This window comes from Camponotus vicinus, unplaced genomic scaffold (assembly GCF_025532165.1).
Source record: "Camponotus vicinus isolate PSW18456_S1 unplaced genomic scaffold, iyCamVici1.0 SCAF_7, whole genome shotgun sequence".
NCBI lineage: Eukaryota > Metazoa > Arthropoda > Insecta > Hymenoptera > Formicidae > Camponotus > Camponotus vicinus.
In genome coordinates this window covers 7,378,117-7,398,139 of record NW_028141979.1, presented here as the reverse complement: position 1 = coordinate 7,398,139, position 20,023 = coordinate 7,378,117, and the positions used below count along the sequence as shown (strand labels likewise).

Below are 20,023 nucleotides of genomic sequence, written 5' to 3'. Positions count from 1 at the left end.
TTTTGCAATAACAAAGGCGTTCGATAAACGACGGACATCCATATAACGCAGGAAAAATATTGTGACCTCCCACATACACACATACACACACACATCATCTCCTTCGCTAGATGAAATCGTCATAAAGCACCATTCCCCTCCTCTCCTCCTTATCTTTCGCAAGTAAATTCGCTCGCGAGTAAATTAAAGCTCAACGTGCAATACGTGCGCGTTCATTCATAGAAAACCGCCTGGCGCAATTTGCATTACAGCCATCTAATTTATCACCTACGCTATTACGTCGAGTCCATCGTTGAATAACGATAGCTTATACTAATACACGAAGCGTCCCGAAAAATGGGAATCAACGAATGCGTGCGATACCACCGGAAGGTTTCGAGTCCCATCACAGCAGATAATCTTCATCTCATCCCCATTCTATTCACTTCGAGACACGGAGCAAAAACTATCTGGTCAAAACGAGATAGAATAATCTTTCTCTGTCTCTACATAAACACATGCATAAAGTAGTGTTGTGCGCACTAGGGATACAAAGTTTATCGATATTTATCGATACTATCAATAAGCATTAACAGTCGATAGGAAAAGCGACAAGGAAAATAATCTATCCATAACTATCGATAGTTTTCATATGGATAAGAATCGGGCCCCAGGTTTATAATATAAGTACCTTCCATAATAATAACCAATATAAAATTCATCACATTTGGCTACGTTCAGAAATCTTACCCGCAGGGTAAAGTAACATCAAATCGATCAATCAGGACAAAAGGAATAAACATTTCTCGATCCCGATTGATAGGTTAAATATCACTCTACCCCACTGGAGGGATTTCTGAACGCGGCTTTTGACGGTAATTATAATGTGTCTCCTATAATTTGTCTTTTATAATATTTATAGTCTTCTTAGAGCCTGTTTATAATACTTATAACTTGTTTTTGTTTAATTTTAAAACTATTTGCAATCCAGAGAACTTAAAGTTCAAAAAAAATAAACATAAACAACTGATAAAGTTATCGATATTTGTCGATAAAATCGACAAGGCTCTTCAAAACTATCGATAGTATCGACCAGCAAATTGATTCGATATTTAACATCCCTAGTGCGCACTACATACATATATACACGTATACAACACATATAAATGTGGTGTAAATGTAATAGTAGTACTCTTGGTTGAGTTATTTGGCGAAAGATCACCCTAACAGTATTCGAGAATATTAGTAGTGTGCGCAGCACATTTTTGACGAAATATTTTTAAAGCATGCACGAATTTGTGAAGTCTTAACACAAAAAGTGTAGCAGTTCTTTCTGTAATCGTTCCAGTGTGATGGTTCGTATAGTAATTTAGTACTATAAGCAAATTAACCAATCAACGATAATATAACATTAATGCATAGATTTCCATACATTATACTAGCCCAGCGATGTTACACGTGGAGTTATGGCACCCATTTATGGTGCACCATTATAATGGGGATTTATTATATATTTAACGATATATTATAGCGATATTAACGATCTATATAGAAGTCTGTGCATTAATGTTATAATTTCCATTGAGCAATGTAATTGCAATGTAATATGCAATAATTACATATTGTTAAATGGAAAATTATAACATTAACGTTATATTATTGTATTGCTTTGTGTTTAATGGGTACCCCATGTTCTTCTCACTGTTGCGTATATAAGAGAGAGAAAATTCATATAAAATACATATCTTTACAAATAACTTAGTTCATTAAAAAAATAACAAGAATTATATGTAAAAAATGTTTATAAAATATATTACTTATTTAATTAATAAAAATTTAAGAAATATATAATACTTATATACAATTTAAAGAATGTATTTATATACAATTCTTACTATTTTTCGACAAACCAAGTTATTCATAAAAGTGCATATATTATGTGAGTTATCTTACATACGCATTAAGCGTCGTCTACAATGAGATTTTAAGGAGACTTAAGGCGTAAGACTTAAGTCTCCTTAAAATCTCATTGTAGACGACGCATTATATTATTTAAGAGATATACATTAATGAAGATAGAATCGAAATTATTAATCCAATTTAAATATTATGCATAAAAGCTTGCTTATATAAAAAATTTATATAATTATATATATTTATATAAAAAAATGGCTATTTATATTTTTTTGAAATTAAGTAAAAAATAAGTTATATCCTCTAAGTAAGTATTTTAGGGAATTATATATACACACGGGATTTTATTATCAGAATATAATATAGAGATATTTATTATGGTATGCAATTTTATGTGTTTCGAATTTCTTTTAAATTTACAAAATGAGCAATTGAGTTATTTGCTCTTTCTACGCACAAATACAGTTTTATAAAATTGTACAGAATAATTTGATCCTTATTAAGCTGCCCTCCCACTTCACCAACGTCAAATAAAGTCATGTCTATCAAATAATTTAAGGCTAATTATGTATCAACAATTAATCTTACACAATTGCTTCTTTTCCTCACTAATGTAATTCGAGAATTCATAAAGTCACTAATAAATATATTTTAACATTAACATTGTTAGTTTTCATAAAAGGGAGCTACTTTATAGAAGTATTTTATAAGCATACTGGCAATTTGATGAAAACGCCAATCAATTATTTCACTACACAACATATGCAACATCGAAACGACGCAATCTTGTATATAAGAATGATAACGAAAAAATTCTGGAATATTTGGGCTATCTCGTGTAAATTTGAAAGCGTCAAAAAATTAGTTTATTATTGCTATAAATGCTAAAACAAACGCTAAAACTTTCAAGTGAAAAATATATATAAATTATATTTTATAAATACGGGTATTAAATAAACAATTAATTTTCCTCCATCTTTTTCATACATATTAATACACATAATATTAAATTACTAATAATGTTTAAATTTTTTCAATAGATTTCTATAAAATATCTATATTTCCTATTCTGTGTAATGTCTGTTCAAATTTTTTTCTAAAAGTACATTTCTATTTTCACTTTATTTTAATAGATATTAATATTTATAATTTGTGAATTGTAAAAATATCTTGGAGAGATAGTTTAAACGACGGTTAGAGAGAAACGACAGTTAGAGAGAAGTTATAAACACAAACACTTGAGGTCAATATTTTCTTGTATCTACGTATATCTATTTGCCCCAAAGCGTGTGGATAATGTGACGAAAGACAGTTACTGGCAGTTGCGAGTGAGAAGCGACACGTTACACGTATCGAAAGTCGTGTATTAACAGAGGTAACAGACAAAGAGACGAGTTTCAAAAAGGAGAAATGTGAGAATATTATATATTTTTATCTCTTACATAATTTACATATAATTTATACTCTATATTCGTAATATTTTTATCAATATTTAATTACATTTAATTAAAAAATTTCAATGTTAAATAAAGCTTGAAGTTTATCGAATTTTATAACGTATGTAACACATAAAGAAAAATTTTTAATTAATCAACGAAATAATAGAAGGCAATATGAACATGAACTGCGATTACGCGTGAGGTTTTAAGTGAAAATAATATAAAATTATAGCTCTCCTTTATCTTTTAAACTCCAAATATCACTCGTGTTTCAAAAGATAATCATACATCAACAAGAATCTACTTTCAATCAATTAAATTTTAACCATAAAAAAATGTAAATACTTTCAATAAATTAAACTTTCAGTAAAAAGAAAATGTTAATATATCACTTGATTATATACACAATAACTTTTTGTTTATAAAAGCTATACATATCGAAAAGAATCGGTCACTTGACTTCATCATAAAAAAGTTAATGTATAATTCGGAACGGACTTTGTCAATATTTAAGTAATTTGGCTCCTATTTACAGAATCAGATTTTGGCAAAAAAAATCTAATTAAAATAATTAACAAAACAGAAAAATATATAATTAAAGAAAATAGACACGATGAGTAAAAATACAAAAACGGATAAAGAAATAGAAAAGACGAGTGAAAATATAGGAGCAGAAGGAGAAATAGGGAGGATAAGCGAAAATATAGGAGCGGGAGAAACAAATAAAGAAGACGCAAGTAAGTAAAATAAATATATATTTTTGAAAACAAAAATCTAGATATAAGAAGAACAAACTGTACATACAATATTACGGCATTAATATTTGTTAGCATTAAAAATAATATTAAGTATGTGTGCATGTGTTTTGTTAAGATAAATTTTATAGATAATTGTTCTGAATTTCTCTCTTCCTTTGATTCAATAGGAGAAGATGTAAAAGAGGGCCAAGAAATAGAGAAGATGAAAGAAAATGTGGAAGCGGTCAAAGAAACAAAAGCGATAAGTAAGAGTACACAAGTGGTCATAAACATTGAAAAAATGAGCGAAAATACAGAGAGGAGCAAAAAAGTACCGAAGATGAGTGGAGAGAGAACAGAAGATAAAATGTACGAAGAAGATGAGGACGACGAAGGTAAGTAACAAGAAAATATTTTTGCAAAGCATGATCCACACATACATATACACACACACGCACACACACAAGTATAGAAGGACGAAATGTACATACAACATTATAGAATTAATATCTGTTCCCATCAAAGATAGCATTAAGTATGTGTGTATGTGTGTCTCATCAAAATAAATTTTATAGTTTACATTTCTGAATTGTGTTGCCATTTCGTGTTAGTACCAGAAAATATAGAATCGGACAAGGAAAATGGAGAAGAGAAAAGTAAGTAATATATATATATATATATATATATATATATATATATATATATATATATATATATGTTTTTGCATAAAAAGATATTTGGCATATATAAAAAAAGCGAAATATATATACATATTATGGAATTAATATTCGTTAATAATAAGTATGTGTACATGTGTTTTGTAAAGATAAATGTTATAGATAATTTTGTACCTAATTTCTCTCTTTTTTCAATTCAACAGGAGAAAAAATAAAAGAGTGCGAAGGAACAGAGAAGGCGAATAAAGATACAGAAAATAAAATGTACGAGGGAGATAAAGAGGATAAAAATGACGAGCAGGACGAAGGTAAGTAAAAAAAATATTTTTGCAAAGCAAGATCCGCACATACACATGCACACACACGCACGCACGCACACAAGTATAAAAGAGCGAAATATATACATACAAAATTATAGAATTAATATTCGTTTGCATGAAAAATAACATTAAAATTGTATAAATGTGTACATGTGTTTTGTTAAGATAAATTTTATAGATAATTGTTCCTAATCTTTCTTTTTTCCATTCAACAGGAGAAAATATAATTGAGACGAAAGAAATGCCGCTAAGAATTGATAAGAGAGTAGACATAAAAGCGATCATAGAAATGATGGATAAAGAAGATGAAGAGGAGGAAGATGAGGAAGATGAAATGGACGACGAGGAAGAGAAAAAGTTTAAAGGTAACAAAAAATATACATATATTTTTGCAAAGAAGGATCCACACAGGTATATGGAAGACCAAAATATATAACATACAACTGTAGAATTATAGAATTAATTATAGAAATGTTCGTTTGTATTAAGAATAACATTATATAAAGTATGTATGTATGTATTTCATCAAAATAAATTTTGTAGCTTATATTTCTGAATTATTCGAGCTTGAGATAGAAAAAGTAGGTGTAAAACCGGACAAAGAAACTAAAGAAGACAAAAGTAAGTAAAAAAAAATATATACTTTTGCACATAAAGATTTAAAGTATAATAAGGTGGAAGAGCGAAATATACAATATTATAAAATTAATATTCGTTAGCAATAAAAATAACATTAAAGATGTGTATAAGTATTTTGTAAAAACAAATTTTATAAATAACAGTTTTTTATTTCTCTCTTTTCTTTCGATTTAGCCGGAGAAAATATAGAAGCCGAAGAAATAGAAAGTGAAGATACAAAAATCGAAGAACTGATTAAGAAATATAAAATGGATACAAAAAAGAAAGAATTGTTTAAAAATAAAAAATGGAGGAGAGCATTAACTATTTTACATGAAATGGAAAAAATTGTAATGCGGAAGAGAGAAACGACAAATATGAAAAACTACAAATATGAAGAAAACTTTCAGGGTAAATAATAAAAATTATATATTTTTGCAAAGATTCAGGTATAGAAGAGCGAAATATGAATGCAACATTATAGAATCAATATTCGTTTTGTATTAAAAATAAATTATTAAGTACGTATGCATGTAAATTTCTCAAATTAAATTTTGTAGATTCCGTTCGATATGTGTACTTGTGCAGAGACTTCGCACAAGACAAGAGAAAATTGGACGAAATAAAAATGAAAAAAAATGAAAAAGACAAAAGTAAGTACAAAAATATACACATTTTTACATAGAAATATCTAAATATATACATATAAAAAAGCGAAATGTACATACGATATTATAGAATTAACATACGTTAGCAATAAAAATAACATTAAGTGTATGTATAAGGGTTTCGTAAAAGTAAATTTTATAAATATTTTTTTCTCAATTTTCCCTCTCTTTCTATTCAGCCGAGGAAAATATAAAAGCAACCAAACAAATAGAGAAAGTAAAAGAAAATATAGAGGGGACTCAAGAAACAGAAAAAACGAGAAAATATACAGGAGCGATCAAAAAAATAAAGATAGTGAGTGAAAAGACAAAAACGGACAAAAAAATAGACCAGATGAGTAAAGATATAGAAGATAAAAAGCACGAAGAAGATGAAGAGGACGACGTATATAAGAATCCCCAAGGTAAGTAAAAGAAATATATTTCTGCAAAGAAAGATCCAGGTATATAGAGAAGAGAAATGCACATACAACATTATAGAATTAATATTCATTTGCATTAAAAATAACATTAAATTTGTATGTATGAATTTCATCAAAATAAATTGTACAGCTTATATTTCTCAAATGAACTTCCACTTCAAATTAGTATTAGTAGTTTTTGCACAGAAAGATCTAGGTAATATATAAAATCTAGGTAATAAAAGAGCGAAATGTACATACAATGTTATGGAAATAACATTTGTTAGCATTAAAAATAATGTTAAGTATGTGTATATTCGCGTTTTGTTAAAATAAATTTTATAAACTATTTTTCATTTCTCGCTTTTCTCAATTCAGTTGGAAAAAATATAGATGCAATCAAAGAAACAATAAAGACAAGTGAAAATACAAACATCGACAAAAAAATAGAAGAAATCAATGAAAAACAGAAAAAAATAGAAGAAATCAGTGAAAAACAGAACAAAAAAATAGAAGAAATAACTGAAAAACTGAGCAAAATAATGTCAATTTTAGAGAATACGAGCAAACAAGAAGCGACGACACACAAATGCGATAAAGACTTCAAAGGTAAGTAATAAAAATATATTTTTTTTAACAGATCCAGGTATAGAAGAGCGAAATGTGCATGCAATATTATAGAATTAATATTTGTTTGCATTAAAAATAACGTTATGTGTACATGTGTTTTGTTTAAGATAAATTTGATAGACAATTGTTCTTTTCTTCCGATTTAGCCGGGGAAATTACAACAGGAGGCAAAGAGGAGAAAAAAAATATAGAAGCGGCCAAAGAAATAGTAAATATGAGTGAAAATATCGAAATGGACAAAAAGATATTTAATGAAATAAAGAAGATATTTAATGAAATTATAAAAATGAACAAAACAATATTAGAAACGAACAAAACAATATTGGAGATAACAATTACAGATACAGAAGATAAAAAGAACAAAAAAGCGGATAAAAAAATAAAAGAAATTAGTGGAAATACAAAAGTGATCAAAAAACTATGTCTCTTAGAGAATTTGAGAAAATCTATAGAAATGTACAAAGAAGATAAAAGCGTCGAAGGTAAGTAAAAACAAATTACTTTTCTATTTATTTTGGAAAGAAATAAGCACCGAAAAAACGAAATGTACATACAACATTATAAAATTAATGTTTGCATTAAACGTTTACATTAAAAATAACATTAAGTATATGTGCATGTATATATGTACATCAAAATAAATTTTACAGATTACTATTCCAAATTTTCCGCTTTGATCGATTCTGAACGAGAAAATGTAGAAAAAGAAGGTTTAACGGGTAAGTAGGAAAAATATATGTTATTGCAATTAACAGGTATAGAAAAATAAAATGTACATACATTCAACATTATGGAAAAAATATTCGTTTGCATTAAAAAAAAACACTAACAAAAGTATATGTGCATATATTTCATCAAGATAAATTTTATGATTATTTCTAACTTGCACTCCTCCTTCAAAATTACATTCATTAGCATTAAAAATAATGTTAAATATATCTTTTGTTAGAATAAATTTTAGATTAATATTCTCAATTTCTTTCTTTTTTTTAATTCAGCTGGAAAAATGAGTGTAAATACAAATGAAGCGTCAATAATAGAGAAGGATAAAAATGCAGAATAGAGCAGAATAAACAGGATGAATAATGAGATCATAAAAAAATATAAGTAAGTGAAAAGATGTATGTTTCATAGAAAAAGATTTAGTGAAAAAGAGCGAAATATACAACGTTATATTATTAAAATTCGTTAGCATTAAAAATAATATTAAGCATATATGTTTCGTTAAAATAACAGATTTATATATTACTGTTCCTTTCTTCGATTTAGCTTGAAATTTTTATATTTGAATTTTATTTTTAAAGTGTACTAATATCATAAAAAATATTATACTTGTAATGGCATTAATTTTAAAAAATTATTTTTTGCAGGACTGTTTAAGGAAATGCAGGAGCGTACCGCGAGATTTAATTGTAGCATATGTCGAGCAATAGAATCGTTATCAGAGTACGATGTACATCTAAAATGGTGCCATCCTGAACGCTTTCTTTAAAGTACAATGAATTAACCCTTTATTTACACATCATATATAAATTCGACTTACATCTCTTATAATAGAGACAATATTTGATTTTTTATTTGTGTGTGTGGTTTCGTTTCTCTATTCATTTACTTTAATCTCATTTATCTAATATTGTTATAATCAATAATTTCCTTCGAAAAAATTTTAAGTTCGTTTAATTTAAAAGAGAGATCTCCGATTTTGTCATTAAGATTTTATATTATAAATATATCTATGCAATTAGTATAAATTTATAAATCTATGCAATTTGTATAAATTTATAAATCTATGCAATTAGTATAAATTTATCAATATATCTATGCAATTAGTATAAATTTATAAATATATCTATGCAACTAGTATAAATTTATAAATCTATGCAATTAGTATAATATATGTAATACACGATGTAAAGAAAAACAGATATTTCTTATGTTGAACTTAAATGTAATTACGCATTACTTCATTACGAAGAAAGATCATTACAATTAATTTCACTTGTTTACATCAAAATTCTTAAAAAATTATTTTATATATAATATTTAAAAAAAATTATTTTCTATTATTTTTGCCAACTAATATTACAGATATTTCTACTTTAGAGATGCAAATTTACATCGTGTTCAGAAAAAAAATTTAGAAATATTTTGTATACTGTATGGTAAGGTTATGCGACAGAAAGGAATTCTTATAAAACTCCTGAATTGACTTAATTTTCTTTTCATCTATCTATTAATTATAATATTTTCGTCATCAATTTTATTAATGTGTGTTGATTATTATATTATTATGTTACTTTATAATTATTTTTTATTATTTTGTAATATTTCTACTTAGCTTTTACCTCCAATAAAAACTGTGTCTAAACGTAACTTAGCTTTTCTTCTTATAATAACATTTTGTGAATATTTTTAGCAATTTAAGAGACCACGCAATATCAATTAAAGAAAAAAAATACTTTACAATAAAAAAATTAAGAATTCATTCATATATATCGCAATTATTGATTCGAAAACAATCTTTATAAATTAATATATATACGCACATATTCTTAGAAATAATAATTTTTAAAATCTTATGGAGTTTGATTTTTATGATAAATTTATATATATATCATGTATATCTCGCTTATGTTGCCATAGAAACAATAAGCCTTATAAAAAAAATACAGCTTTATATATTCAATAAATTTAATAGGCATGCTATATTGTCGTCACAACTCTATACATGATATATTTATCATTTCATTCTACCAATACCCTACTCGACTCCTTAAACAATAAACAGCAACTCCCTTCTTTTATTGTTAATCCTATACAATTAATTTAACTAGCTTAACGTGTGCAACTGTTGAAAATATGAAATTAATTGGAAAATAATTCGAAAGCCCGACGAATCGCACGACTTGCGGAATAACCTACGAATTTATATTTGAAACCAACAGAATTAATACTCCAGACTCGCTATTAACGATTCACGCAGAACATGTTTGTTCGGGATAATATATGGTTGGAAATCTTTTCAAAAATAACAAAAAAAAGAAAAGTAGAAATTTTAATACATTTATTTATATATTACCTAAAAAATTAGTGCAAAATATAATTGTCATCGCTTCCATTATAAATTAAATTGAGGCAAAACTTGTTCAAGATACAATCAAATATTTCAATAAATATATAGTGATCTAATGAAAAAGGATAGCAACTCTGCGCTCATGCATTATATACTATAAGCGCCCATTGTCGACTTTTGCAATAACAAAGGCGTTCGATAAGCGACGGACATCCATATAACGCAGGAAAAATATTGTGACCTCCCACATACACACATACACACACACATCATCTCCTTCGCTAGATGCAATCGTCATAAAGCACCATTCCCCTCCTCTCCTCCTTATCTTTCGCAAGTAAATTCGCTCGCGAGTAAATTAAAGCTCAACGTGCAATACGTGCGCGTTCATTCATAGAAAACCGCCTGGCGCAATTTGCATTACAGCCATCTAATTTATCACCTACGCTATTACGTCGAGTCCATCGTTGAATAACGATAGCTTATACTAATACACGAGGCGTCCCGAAAAATGGGAATCAACGAATGCGTGCGATACCACCGGAAGGTTTCGAGTCCCATCACAGCAGATAATCTTCATCTCATCCCCATTCTATTCACTTCGAGACACGGAGCAAAAACTATCTGGTCAAAACGAGATAGAATAATCTTTCTCTGTCTCTACATAAACACATGCATAAAGTAGTGTTGTGCGCACTAGGGATGCAAAGTTTATCGATATTTATCGATACTATCAATAAGCATTAACAGTCGATAGGAAAAGCGACAAGGAAAATAATCTATCAATAACTATCGATAGTTTTCATATGGATAAGAATCGGGCCCCAGGTTTATAATATAAGTACCTTCCATAATAATAACCAATATAAAATTCATCACATTTGGCTACGTTCAGAAATCTTACCCGCAGGGTAAAGTAACATCAAATCGATCAATCAGGACAAAAGGAATAAACATTTCTCGATCTCGATTGATAGGTTAAATATCACTCTACCCCACTGGGGGGATTTCTGAACGCGGCCTTTGACGGTAATTATAATGTGTCTCCTATAATTTGTCTTTTATAATACTTATAGTCTTCTTAGAGCCTGTTTATAATACTTATAACTAGTTTTTGTTTAATTTTAAAACTATTTGCAATCTAGAGAACCTAAAGTTCAAAAAAAATAAACATAAACAATTCATAAAACTATCGATATTTGTCGATAAAATCGACAAGGCTCTTCAAAACTATCGATAGTATCGACAAGCAAATTGATTCGATATTTAACATCCCTAGTGCGCACTACATACATATATACACGTATACAACACATATAAATGTGGTGTAAATGTAATAGTAGTACTCTTGGTTGAGTTATTTGGCGAAAGATCACCCTAACAGTATTCGAGAATATTAGTAGTGTGCGCAGCACATTTTTGACGAAATATTTTTAAAGCATGCACGCATTTGTGAAGTCTTAACACAAAAAGTGTAGCAGTTCTCTCTGTAATCGTTCCTGTGTGATGGTTCGTATAGTAATTTAGTACTATAAGCAAATTAACCAATCAACGATAATATAACATTAATGCATAGATTTCCATACATTATACTAGCCCAGCGATGTTACACGTGGAGTTATGGCACCCATTTATGGTGCACCATTATAATGGGGATTTATTAAATATTTAACGATATATTATAGCGATATTAACGACCTATATAGAAGTCTGTGCATTAATGTTATAATTTCCATTGAGCAATGTAATTGCCATGTAATATGCAATAATTAGATATTGTTAAATGGAAAATTATAACATTAACGTTATATTATTGTATTGCTTTGTGTTTAATGGGTACCCCATGTTCTTATCACTGTTGCGTATATAAGAGAGAGAAAATTCATATAAAATAAATATCTTTACAAATAACTTAGTTCATTAAAAAAATAACAAGAATTATATGTAAAAAATGTTTATAAAATATATTACTTATTTAATTAATAAAAATTTAAGAAATATATAATACTTATATACAATTTGAAGAATGTATTTATATACAATTCTTACTATTTTTCGACAAACCAAGTTATTCATAAAAGTGCATATATTATGTGAGTTATCTTACATACGCATTAAGCGTCGTCTACAATGAGATTTTAAGGAGACTTAAGGCGTAAGACTTAAGAAATTGACCAATCACAGTCAAGTATTAAGAGAATACTCGACTGTGATTGGTCAATTTCTTAAATCTTACGCCTTAAGTCTCCTTAAAATCTCATTGTAGACGACGCATTATATTATTTAAGAGATATACATTAATGAAGATAGAATCGAAATTATTAATCCAATTTAAATATTATGCATAAAAGCTTGCTTATATAAAAAATTTATATAATTATATATATTTATATAAAAAAATGGCTATTTATATTTTTTTGAAATTAAGTAAAAAATAAGTTATATCCTCTAAGTAAGTATTTTAGGGAATTATATATACACACGGGATTTTATTATCAGAATATAATATAGAGATATTTATTATGGTATGCAATTTTATGTGTTTCGAATTTCTTTTAAATTTACAAAATGAGCAATTGAGTTATTTGCTCTTTCTACGCACAAATACAGTTTTATAAAATTGTACAGAATAATTTGATCCTTATTAAGCTGCCCTCCCCCTTCACCAACGTCAAATAAAGTCATGTCTATCAAATAATTTAAGGCTAATTATGTATCAACAATTAATCTTACACAATTGCTTCTTTTCCTCACTAATTCGAGAATTCATAAAGTCACTAATAAATATATTTTAACATTAACATTGTTAGTTTTCATAAAAGGGAGCTACTTTATAGAAGTATTTTATAAGCTTACTGGCAATTTGATGAAAACGCCAATCAATTATTTCATCACACAACATATGCAACATCGAAACGACGCAATCTTGTATATAAAAATGATAACGAAAAAATTCTGGAATATTTGGGCTATCTCGTGTAAATTTGAAAGCGTCAAAAAATTAGTTTATTATTGCTATAAATGCTAAAACAAACGCTAAAACTTTCAAGTGAAAAATATATATAAATTATATTTTATAAATATGGGTATTAAATAAACAATTAATTTTCCTCCATCTTTTTCATACATATTAATACACATAATATTAAATTACTAATAATGTTTAAATTTTTTCAATAGATTTCTATAAAATATCTATATTTCCTATTCTGTGTAATGTCTGTTCAAATTTTTTTCTAAAAGTACATTTCTATTTTCATTTTATTTTAATGGATATTAATATTTATAATTTGTGAATTGTAAAAATATCTTGGAGAGATAGTTTAAACGACCGTTAGAGAGAAACGACGGTTAGAGAGAAGTTATAAACACAAACACTTGAGGTCAATATTTTCTTATATCTACGTATATCTATTTGCTCCAAAGCGTGTGGATAATGTGACGAAAGGCAGTTACTGGCAATTGCGAGTGAGAAGCGACACGTTACACGTATCGAAAGTCGTGTGTTAACAGAGGTAACAGACAAAGAGACGAGTTTCAAAAAGGAGAAATGTGAGAATATTATATATTTTTATATCTTACATAATTTACATATAATTTATACTCTATATTCGTAATATTTTTATCAATATTTAATTTCATTTAATTAAAAAATTTCAAAGTTAAACAAAGCTTGAAGTTTATCGAATTTTATAACGTATGTAACACATAAAGAAAAATTTTTAATTAATCAACGAAATAATAGAAGACAATATGAACATGAAGTGCGATTCCGCGTGAGATTTTAAGTGAAAATAATATAAAATTATAGCTCTCCTTTATCTTTTAAACTCCAAATATCAAAAGATAATCATATCTACTTTCAATAAATTGTGATCAACAAGAATCTACTTTCAATAAATTAAATTTTAACCATAAAAAAATGTAAATACCTTCAATAAATTCAACTGTCCATAAAAAGAAAATGTTAATATATCACTTGGTTATATACACAATAACTTTTCATTTATAAAAGCTATACATACCGAAAGGAATCGGTCACTTGACTTTATCATAAAAAAGTTAATGTATAATTCGGAACGTTTGTCAATATTTATGTAATTTTGCTTCCATTTATAGAATCAGATTTTGACAAAAAAATTCTAATTAAAAATAATTAACAAAAAGCAAAAATATACAATTAAAGAAAATAAACACGATGAGTAAAAATACAAAAACGGATAAAGAAATAGAGAGGATGAGCAAAGATGTAGAAGCGGGAAAAAAAAATAAAGAAGATGCAAGTAAGTAAAATAAATATATATTTTTAAAAACAAAAATCTAGATATAAGAAGAACAAACTGTACATACAATATTAAGGCATTAATATTTGTTAGCATTAAAAATAATATTAAGCATGTGTGCATGTGTTTTGTTAAGATAAATTTTATAGATAATTGTTCTTAATTTCTCTCTTCCTTTGATTCAATAGGAGAAGATGTAAAAGAGGGCCAAGAAATAGAGAAGATGGAAGAAAATGTGGAAGCGGTCAAAGAAACAAAAGCGATGAGTAAGAGTACACAAGTGGACATAAAGACTGAGAAAATGAGCGAAAATACAGAGACGAGCAAAAAAATACCGAAGATGAGTGGAGAGAGAACAGAAGATAAAAAGTACGAAGAAGATGAGGACGACGAAGGTAAGTAACAAGAAAATATTTTTGCAAAGCAAGATCCACACATACATATACACACACACGCACACACACAAGTATAGAAGAGCGAAATATATACATACAAGATTATAGAATTAATATTCGTTTCCATTAAAAATAACATTAAAATTGTATAACTGTGTACATGTGTTTTGTTAAGATAAATTTTATAGATAATTGTTCCTAATCTTTCTTTTTTCCATTCAACAGGAAAAAATATAATTGAGATGAAAGAAATGGCGGTAAGAATTGATAAGAGAGTAGACATAAAAGCGATCATAGAAATGATGGATAAAGAAGATGAAGAGGAGGAAGATGAGGAAGATGTAATGGACGACGAGGAAGAGAAAAAGTTTAAAGGTAACAAAAAATATACATATATTTTTGCAAAAAAAGATCCACACAGGTATATGGAAGACCAAAATATATAACATATAATTGTAGAATTATAGAATTAATTATAGAAATGTTCGTTTATATTAAGAATAACATTATATAGTGTGTATGTATGTATTAACATTCATTAGCAATGAAAATAACATTAAGTATGTGTATAAGTGCTTTGTAAAAATAAATTTTATAAATATTTTTTCTCAATTTCCCTCCTCTTTCTATTCAGTCGAGGAAAATATAAAAGCAACTAAACAAATAGAGAAAGTAAAAGAAAATATAGAGGAGACTCAAGAAACAGAAAAAACGAGAAAATATACAGGAGCTATAAAAAAAATAACGATCGTGAGTGAAAGGACAAAAACGGACAAAAAAATAGACCAGATGAGTAAAGATATAGAAGATAAAAAGCACGAAGAAGATGAAGAGGACGACGTATATAAGAATCCCCAAGGTAAGTAAAAGAAATATATTTCTGCAAAGAAAGATCCAGGTATATAGAGAAGAGAAATGCACATACAACATTATAGAATTAATATTCATTTGCATTAAAAATAACATTAAATATGTATGTATGAATTTCATCAAAATAAATTATACAGCTTATATTTCTCAAATGAACTTCCACTTCTAATTAGTATTAGTAGTTTTTGCACAGAAAGATCTAGGTAATATATAAAAGAGCGAAATGTACATACAATGTTATGGAAATAACATTTGTTAGCATTAAAAATAATGTTAAGTATGTGTATATTTGCGTTTTGATAAAATAAATTTTATAAACTATTTTTCATTTCTCGCTTTTTTCAATTCAGTTGGAAAAAATATAGAAGCAACCAAAGAAATAAAAGAGACAAGTGAAAATACATACGTCTACAAAAAAATAAAAGAAATCAATGAAAAACGGAACAAAATAAAATCAATTTTAATAAATGAGATCATACAAAACAAAATGAGTAAGTGAAAAGATGTATATTTTACCAAAAAAGATCTAGTACAAAAGAGCGAAATATACAACGTTATATTATTGAAATTCATTAGCAGTGAAAATAATATTAAGCATATATGTTTCGTTAAAATACCATTTATAGATTACTGTTTCTTTCGTCGATTTAGCTTGAAATTTTTATATTTGAATTTTATTTTTAAAGTGTACTGATATCATAAAAGATATTATACTTGTAATGGCATTAATTTTAAAAAATTATTTTTTGTAGGACTAAGGTTTAATAGGGAAAGGCAGGGTACCACGACATTTAATTGTAGCATATGTCAAGCACCAGTAGAATCGATACTAGATTACAGTATACATCTAGAAGATGATTGCCTTCTTTAACACTTTGCCTAAAGTTTGATGAATTAACCCTTTATTTACACATCATATATAAATTCGACTTACATCTCTTATAATAGAGACAATATTTGATTTTTTATTTGTGTGTGTGGTTTCGTTTCTTTATTCATTTACTTTAATCTCATTTATCTAATATTGTTATAATCAATAATTTCCTTTGAAAAAATTTTAAGTTCGTTTAATTTAAAAGAGAGATCTCCGATTTTGTCATTAAGATGTTATATTATAAACATATCTATGCAATTAGTATAAATTTATAAATCTATGCAATTTGTATAAATTTATAAATTTATGCAATTAGTATAAATTTATCAATATATCTATGCAATTAGTATAAATTTATAAATATATCTATGCAACTAGTATAAATTTATAAATATATGCAATTAGTATAATATATGTGATACACGATGTAAAGAAAAACTGAAATTTGTTATGTTGAACTTAAATGTAATTACGCATTACTTTAATACGAAGAAAGATCATTACAATGATTAATTTCATTTGTTCACATCAAAATTCTTAAAAAGTTATTTTATATATAATATTTAAAAAAAATTATTTCCTATTATTTTTGCCAACTAATATTACAGATATTTCTACTTTAGAGATTCAAATTTACATCGTGTTCACAAAAAAAAATTTAGAAATATTTTGTATACTGTATGGTAAGGTTATGCGACAGAAAGGAATTCGTATTATTATAAAATTCCTGAATTGATTTAATTGTTATTTCATCTATCAATTAATTATAATATTTTCATCATCAATTTTATTAATGTGTATTGATTATTGTATTATTATGTTATTTTATAATTATTTTTTATTATTTTATAATCTTTCTACTTAGCTTTTACCTCCAACAAAAACTGTGTCTAAAAGTAACTTAGTAATACCATTTTATGAATATTTTTAGCGATTTAAGAGACCACGCAATATTAATTAAAGAAAAAAAATACGTTACAATAAAAAAATAAAGAATTCATTCAAATATATCGCAGTTATTGATTCGAAAACAATTTTTATAAATTAATATATATACGCACATGTTCTTAAAAATAATAATTTCTAAAACCCATTCTTATGGAGTTTGATTTTTATGATAAATTTATATGTATATCGTGTATATCTCGCTTATTTTGCTATAGAAACAATAAGCCTTATAAAAATACAACTTTATAAATTCAATAAATTTAATAGGCATGCTATATTGTTGTCATAACTCTATACATGATATATTCATCATTTTATTGTACCAATACCCTACACGATTCCTTAAACAATAAACAGGAACTCCCTTCTTTTATTGTTAATCCTATACAATTAATTTAACTAGCTTAACGTGTGCAACTGTTGAAAATATGAAATTAATTGGAAAATAATTCGAAAGCCCGACGAATCGCACGACTTGCGGAAACGAATAAACTATGAATTTATATTTGAAACTAACAAAATTTACACTCCAGACTCGCTAGTAACGATTCACGCAGAGCATGTTTGTTCGGGATAACATATGGTTGGAAATCTTTTTAAAAATAACAAAAAAAAGAAAAATAGAGGTTTTAATACATTTATTTATATATTCCCTGAAAAATTAGTGCAAAATATAATTGTCATCGCTTCCATTATAAATTAAATTGAGGCGAAACTTGATCAAGATACAATAAAATATTTCAATAAATTTATAATGATCTAGGGTTATTGTAAAAAATTATTTAAAAAATAGTAATAGGTCGGAACTCTGCGTAAAAATGTTTCTAAAGAATAGAACTTATATAGAACTGTCGAGAACTGCCGTTAAAACTACGGAAAATCATCAGCACGACACATTTTTACTAAGTGTCGTGCTGGTCAAGAACATTAAAAATTCATAAAAAATTATTAATTTTTGGAATATCGACCTAAAACTGCATATATAGGCTGAACTATAGCAGAACTATCGGGAACTCTTACTAAAAATAATAATATTCAACGTGTCTTGGTACTTTAGAGGGAGAGTGTAGTGCTGGGTTATTGTAAAAAATTATTTAAAAAATAGTAATCGGTCGGAACTCTGCGTAAAAATGTTTCTAAAAGATATAACTTATATAGAACTGTCGAGAACTGCCGTTAAAACTACGGAAAATCATCAACACGACACATTTTTACTAAGTGTCGTGCTGGTCGAGGACATTAAAAATTCGTAAAAAATTATTAATTATTGAAATATCGACCTAAAACTGCATATATAAGCTGAACTATAGCAGAACTATCGGGAACTCTTGCTAAAAATAATAATATTCAACGCGTCTTAGTACTTTAGAGGGAGAGTGTCGTGCTGGATAATAATAAAAAATTGTTTAAAAAATATTAAACGGTCGGAACTCTGCGTAATAACGTTTTCAAAGAATAGAACTTTTATAGAACTGTCGAGAACTGTCGTTAAAACTACGGAAAATCATCAGCACGACACATTTTTACTAAGTGTCGTGCTGGTCGAGGACATTAAAAATTCGTTAAAAATTATTAATTATTGAAATATCGGTCTAAAATTGCATATATAGGCTGAACTATGGCAGAACTATCAAGAACTGTTATTAGAAATAATAATTTTCAACGCGGTTTAGTACTTTAGAGAGAGAATATCGTGCTGGGCAAGAATCTTAAAAATTGTTTAAAAATTATTAATTTTTGAAATATCTATCTGAAATTGCATATATAGGCTGAACTTGAACAGAACTATCGAGAACTCTTGCTAAAAATAATAATATTCAACGCGTTTTGGTACTTTAGAGGAAAGAGTGTCGTGCTAGATTCGCGAAGTTAGCACGACATTTTTTCGATTTCGATTTTTTAATATAAGGAATGCGGAACTCTTTTTAATTTTTATCAGGAACTATAGAACTATGAAAAGTGCTATCAGAACTCTTAGTATTTTTTTATAATTCGTAGATTGTCGTGCCAGCTTCACAGACACATTATGTGTATTTATATAAAAAAATGGCTATTTATATTTTTTGAAATTAAGTAAAAAATAAGTTGTATCCTCTAAGTAAGTATTTTAGGGAATTATATATACACACGGGATTTTATTATCAGAATATAATATAGAGATATTTATTATGGTATGCAATTTTATGTGTTTCGAATT

At 27.1% G+C, this 20,023-nt stretch overlaps 4 protein-coding genes across 7 annotated transcripts in view; 3 read left to right on the top strand and 1 right to left on the bottom strand.

Moving 5' to 3' along the window:
- Positions 1 to 20,023, bottom strand: part of Pde9 (phosphodiesterase 9) — a 216,797-nt gene that overhangs the window by 167,704 nt on the left and 29,070 nt on the right. The gene's annotated exons all lie outside the window — the stretch shown is intronic.
- LOC145975009 (uncharacterized) lies at positions 3,031 to 7,627 on the top strand (the record flags this gene model as incomplete). The annotated part of the gene is made up of 12 exons (XM_083105134.1): positions 3,031 to 3,305; positions 3,868 to 4,069; positions 4,258 to 4,464; positions 4,681 to 4,725; positions 4,950 to 5,054; positions 5,282 to 5,431; positions 5,610 to 5,687; positions 5,880 to 6,095; positions 6,245 to 6,337; positions 6,532 to 6,756; positions 7,132 to 7,362; positions 7,491 to 7,627. Coding segments are annotated over exons 2-12 (1,611 nt in total), but the record flags the coding sequence as incomplete, so codon positions are not given.
- On the top strand, positions 7,644 to 9,276 carry LOC145974476 (uncharacterized). Its single transcript, XM_083104330.1, has 4 exons — positions 7,644 to 7,865; positions 8,034 to 8,102; positions 8,382 to 8,490; positions 8,754 to 9,276. Exons 1-3 carry the CDS (start codon positions 7,670 to 7,672, stop codon positions 8,444 to 8,446), a joined length of 330 nt encoding a protein of 109 aa, XP_082960456.1. The 5' UTR covers positions 7,644 to 7,669; the 3' UTR covers positions 8,447 to 8,490; positions 8,754 to 9,276.
- LOC145974475 (uncharacterized) lies at positions 11,844 to 17,963 on the top strand. Its single transcript, XM_083104329.1, has 8 exons — positions 11,844 to 11,965; positions 13,883 to 14,008; positions 14,576 to 14,739; positions 14,928 to 15,134; positions 15,360 to 15,509; positions 15,769 to 15,993; positions 16,355 to 16,495; positions 16,757 to 17,963. The coding sequence occupies exons 3-8, from the start codon at positions 14,655 to 14,657 to the stop codon at positions 16,873 to 16,875; spliced, it is 927 nt and encodes a 308-aa protein (XP_082960455.1). The 5' UTR covers positions 11,844 to 11,965; positions 13,883 to 14,008; positions 14,576 to 14,654; the 3' UTR covers positions 16,876 to 17,963.

What these genes read in the sequence shown, in the direction of transcription:
- LOC145974475 (XM_083104329.1), top strand. Translation starts at nt 14,655, where the DNA reads ATGAGTAAAAATACAAAAACGGATAAAGAAATAGAGAGGATGAGCAAA. An exon ending in GGAAGAGAAAAAGTTTAAAG is followed by an intron (nt 15,510 to 15,768) that starts GTAACAAAAAAT and finishes CTTTCTATTCAG; the next exon opens with TCGAGGAAAATATAAAAGCA. An exon ending in GATCATACAAAACAAAATGA is followed by an intron (nt 16,496 to 16,756) that starts GTAAGTGAAAAG and finishes TATTTTTTGTAG; the next exon opens with GACTAAGGTTTAATAGGGAA.
- LOC145974476 (XM_083104330.1), top strand. Translation starts at nt 7,670, where the DNA reads ATGAACAAAACAATATTAGAAACGAACAAAACAATATTGGAGATAACA. An exon ending in AGAAGATAAAAGCGTCGAAG is followed by an intron (nt 7,866 to 8,033) that starts GTAAGTAAAAAC and finishes TAAATTTTACAG; the next exon opens with ATTACTATTCCAAATTTTCC. An exon ending in AGAAAAAGAAGGTTTAACGG is followed by an intron (nt 8,103 to 8,381) that starts GTAAGTAGGAAA and finishes TTTTTAATTCAG; the next exon opens with CTGGAAAAATGAGTGTAAAT.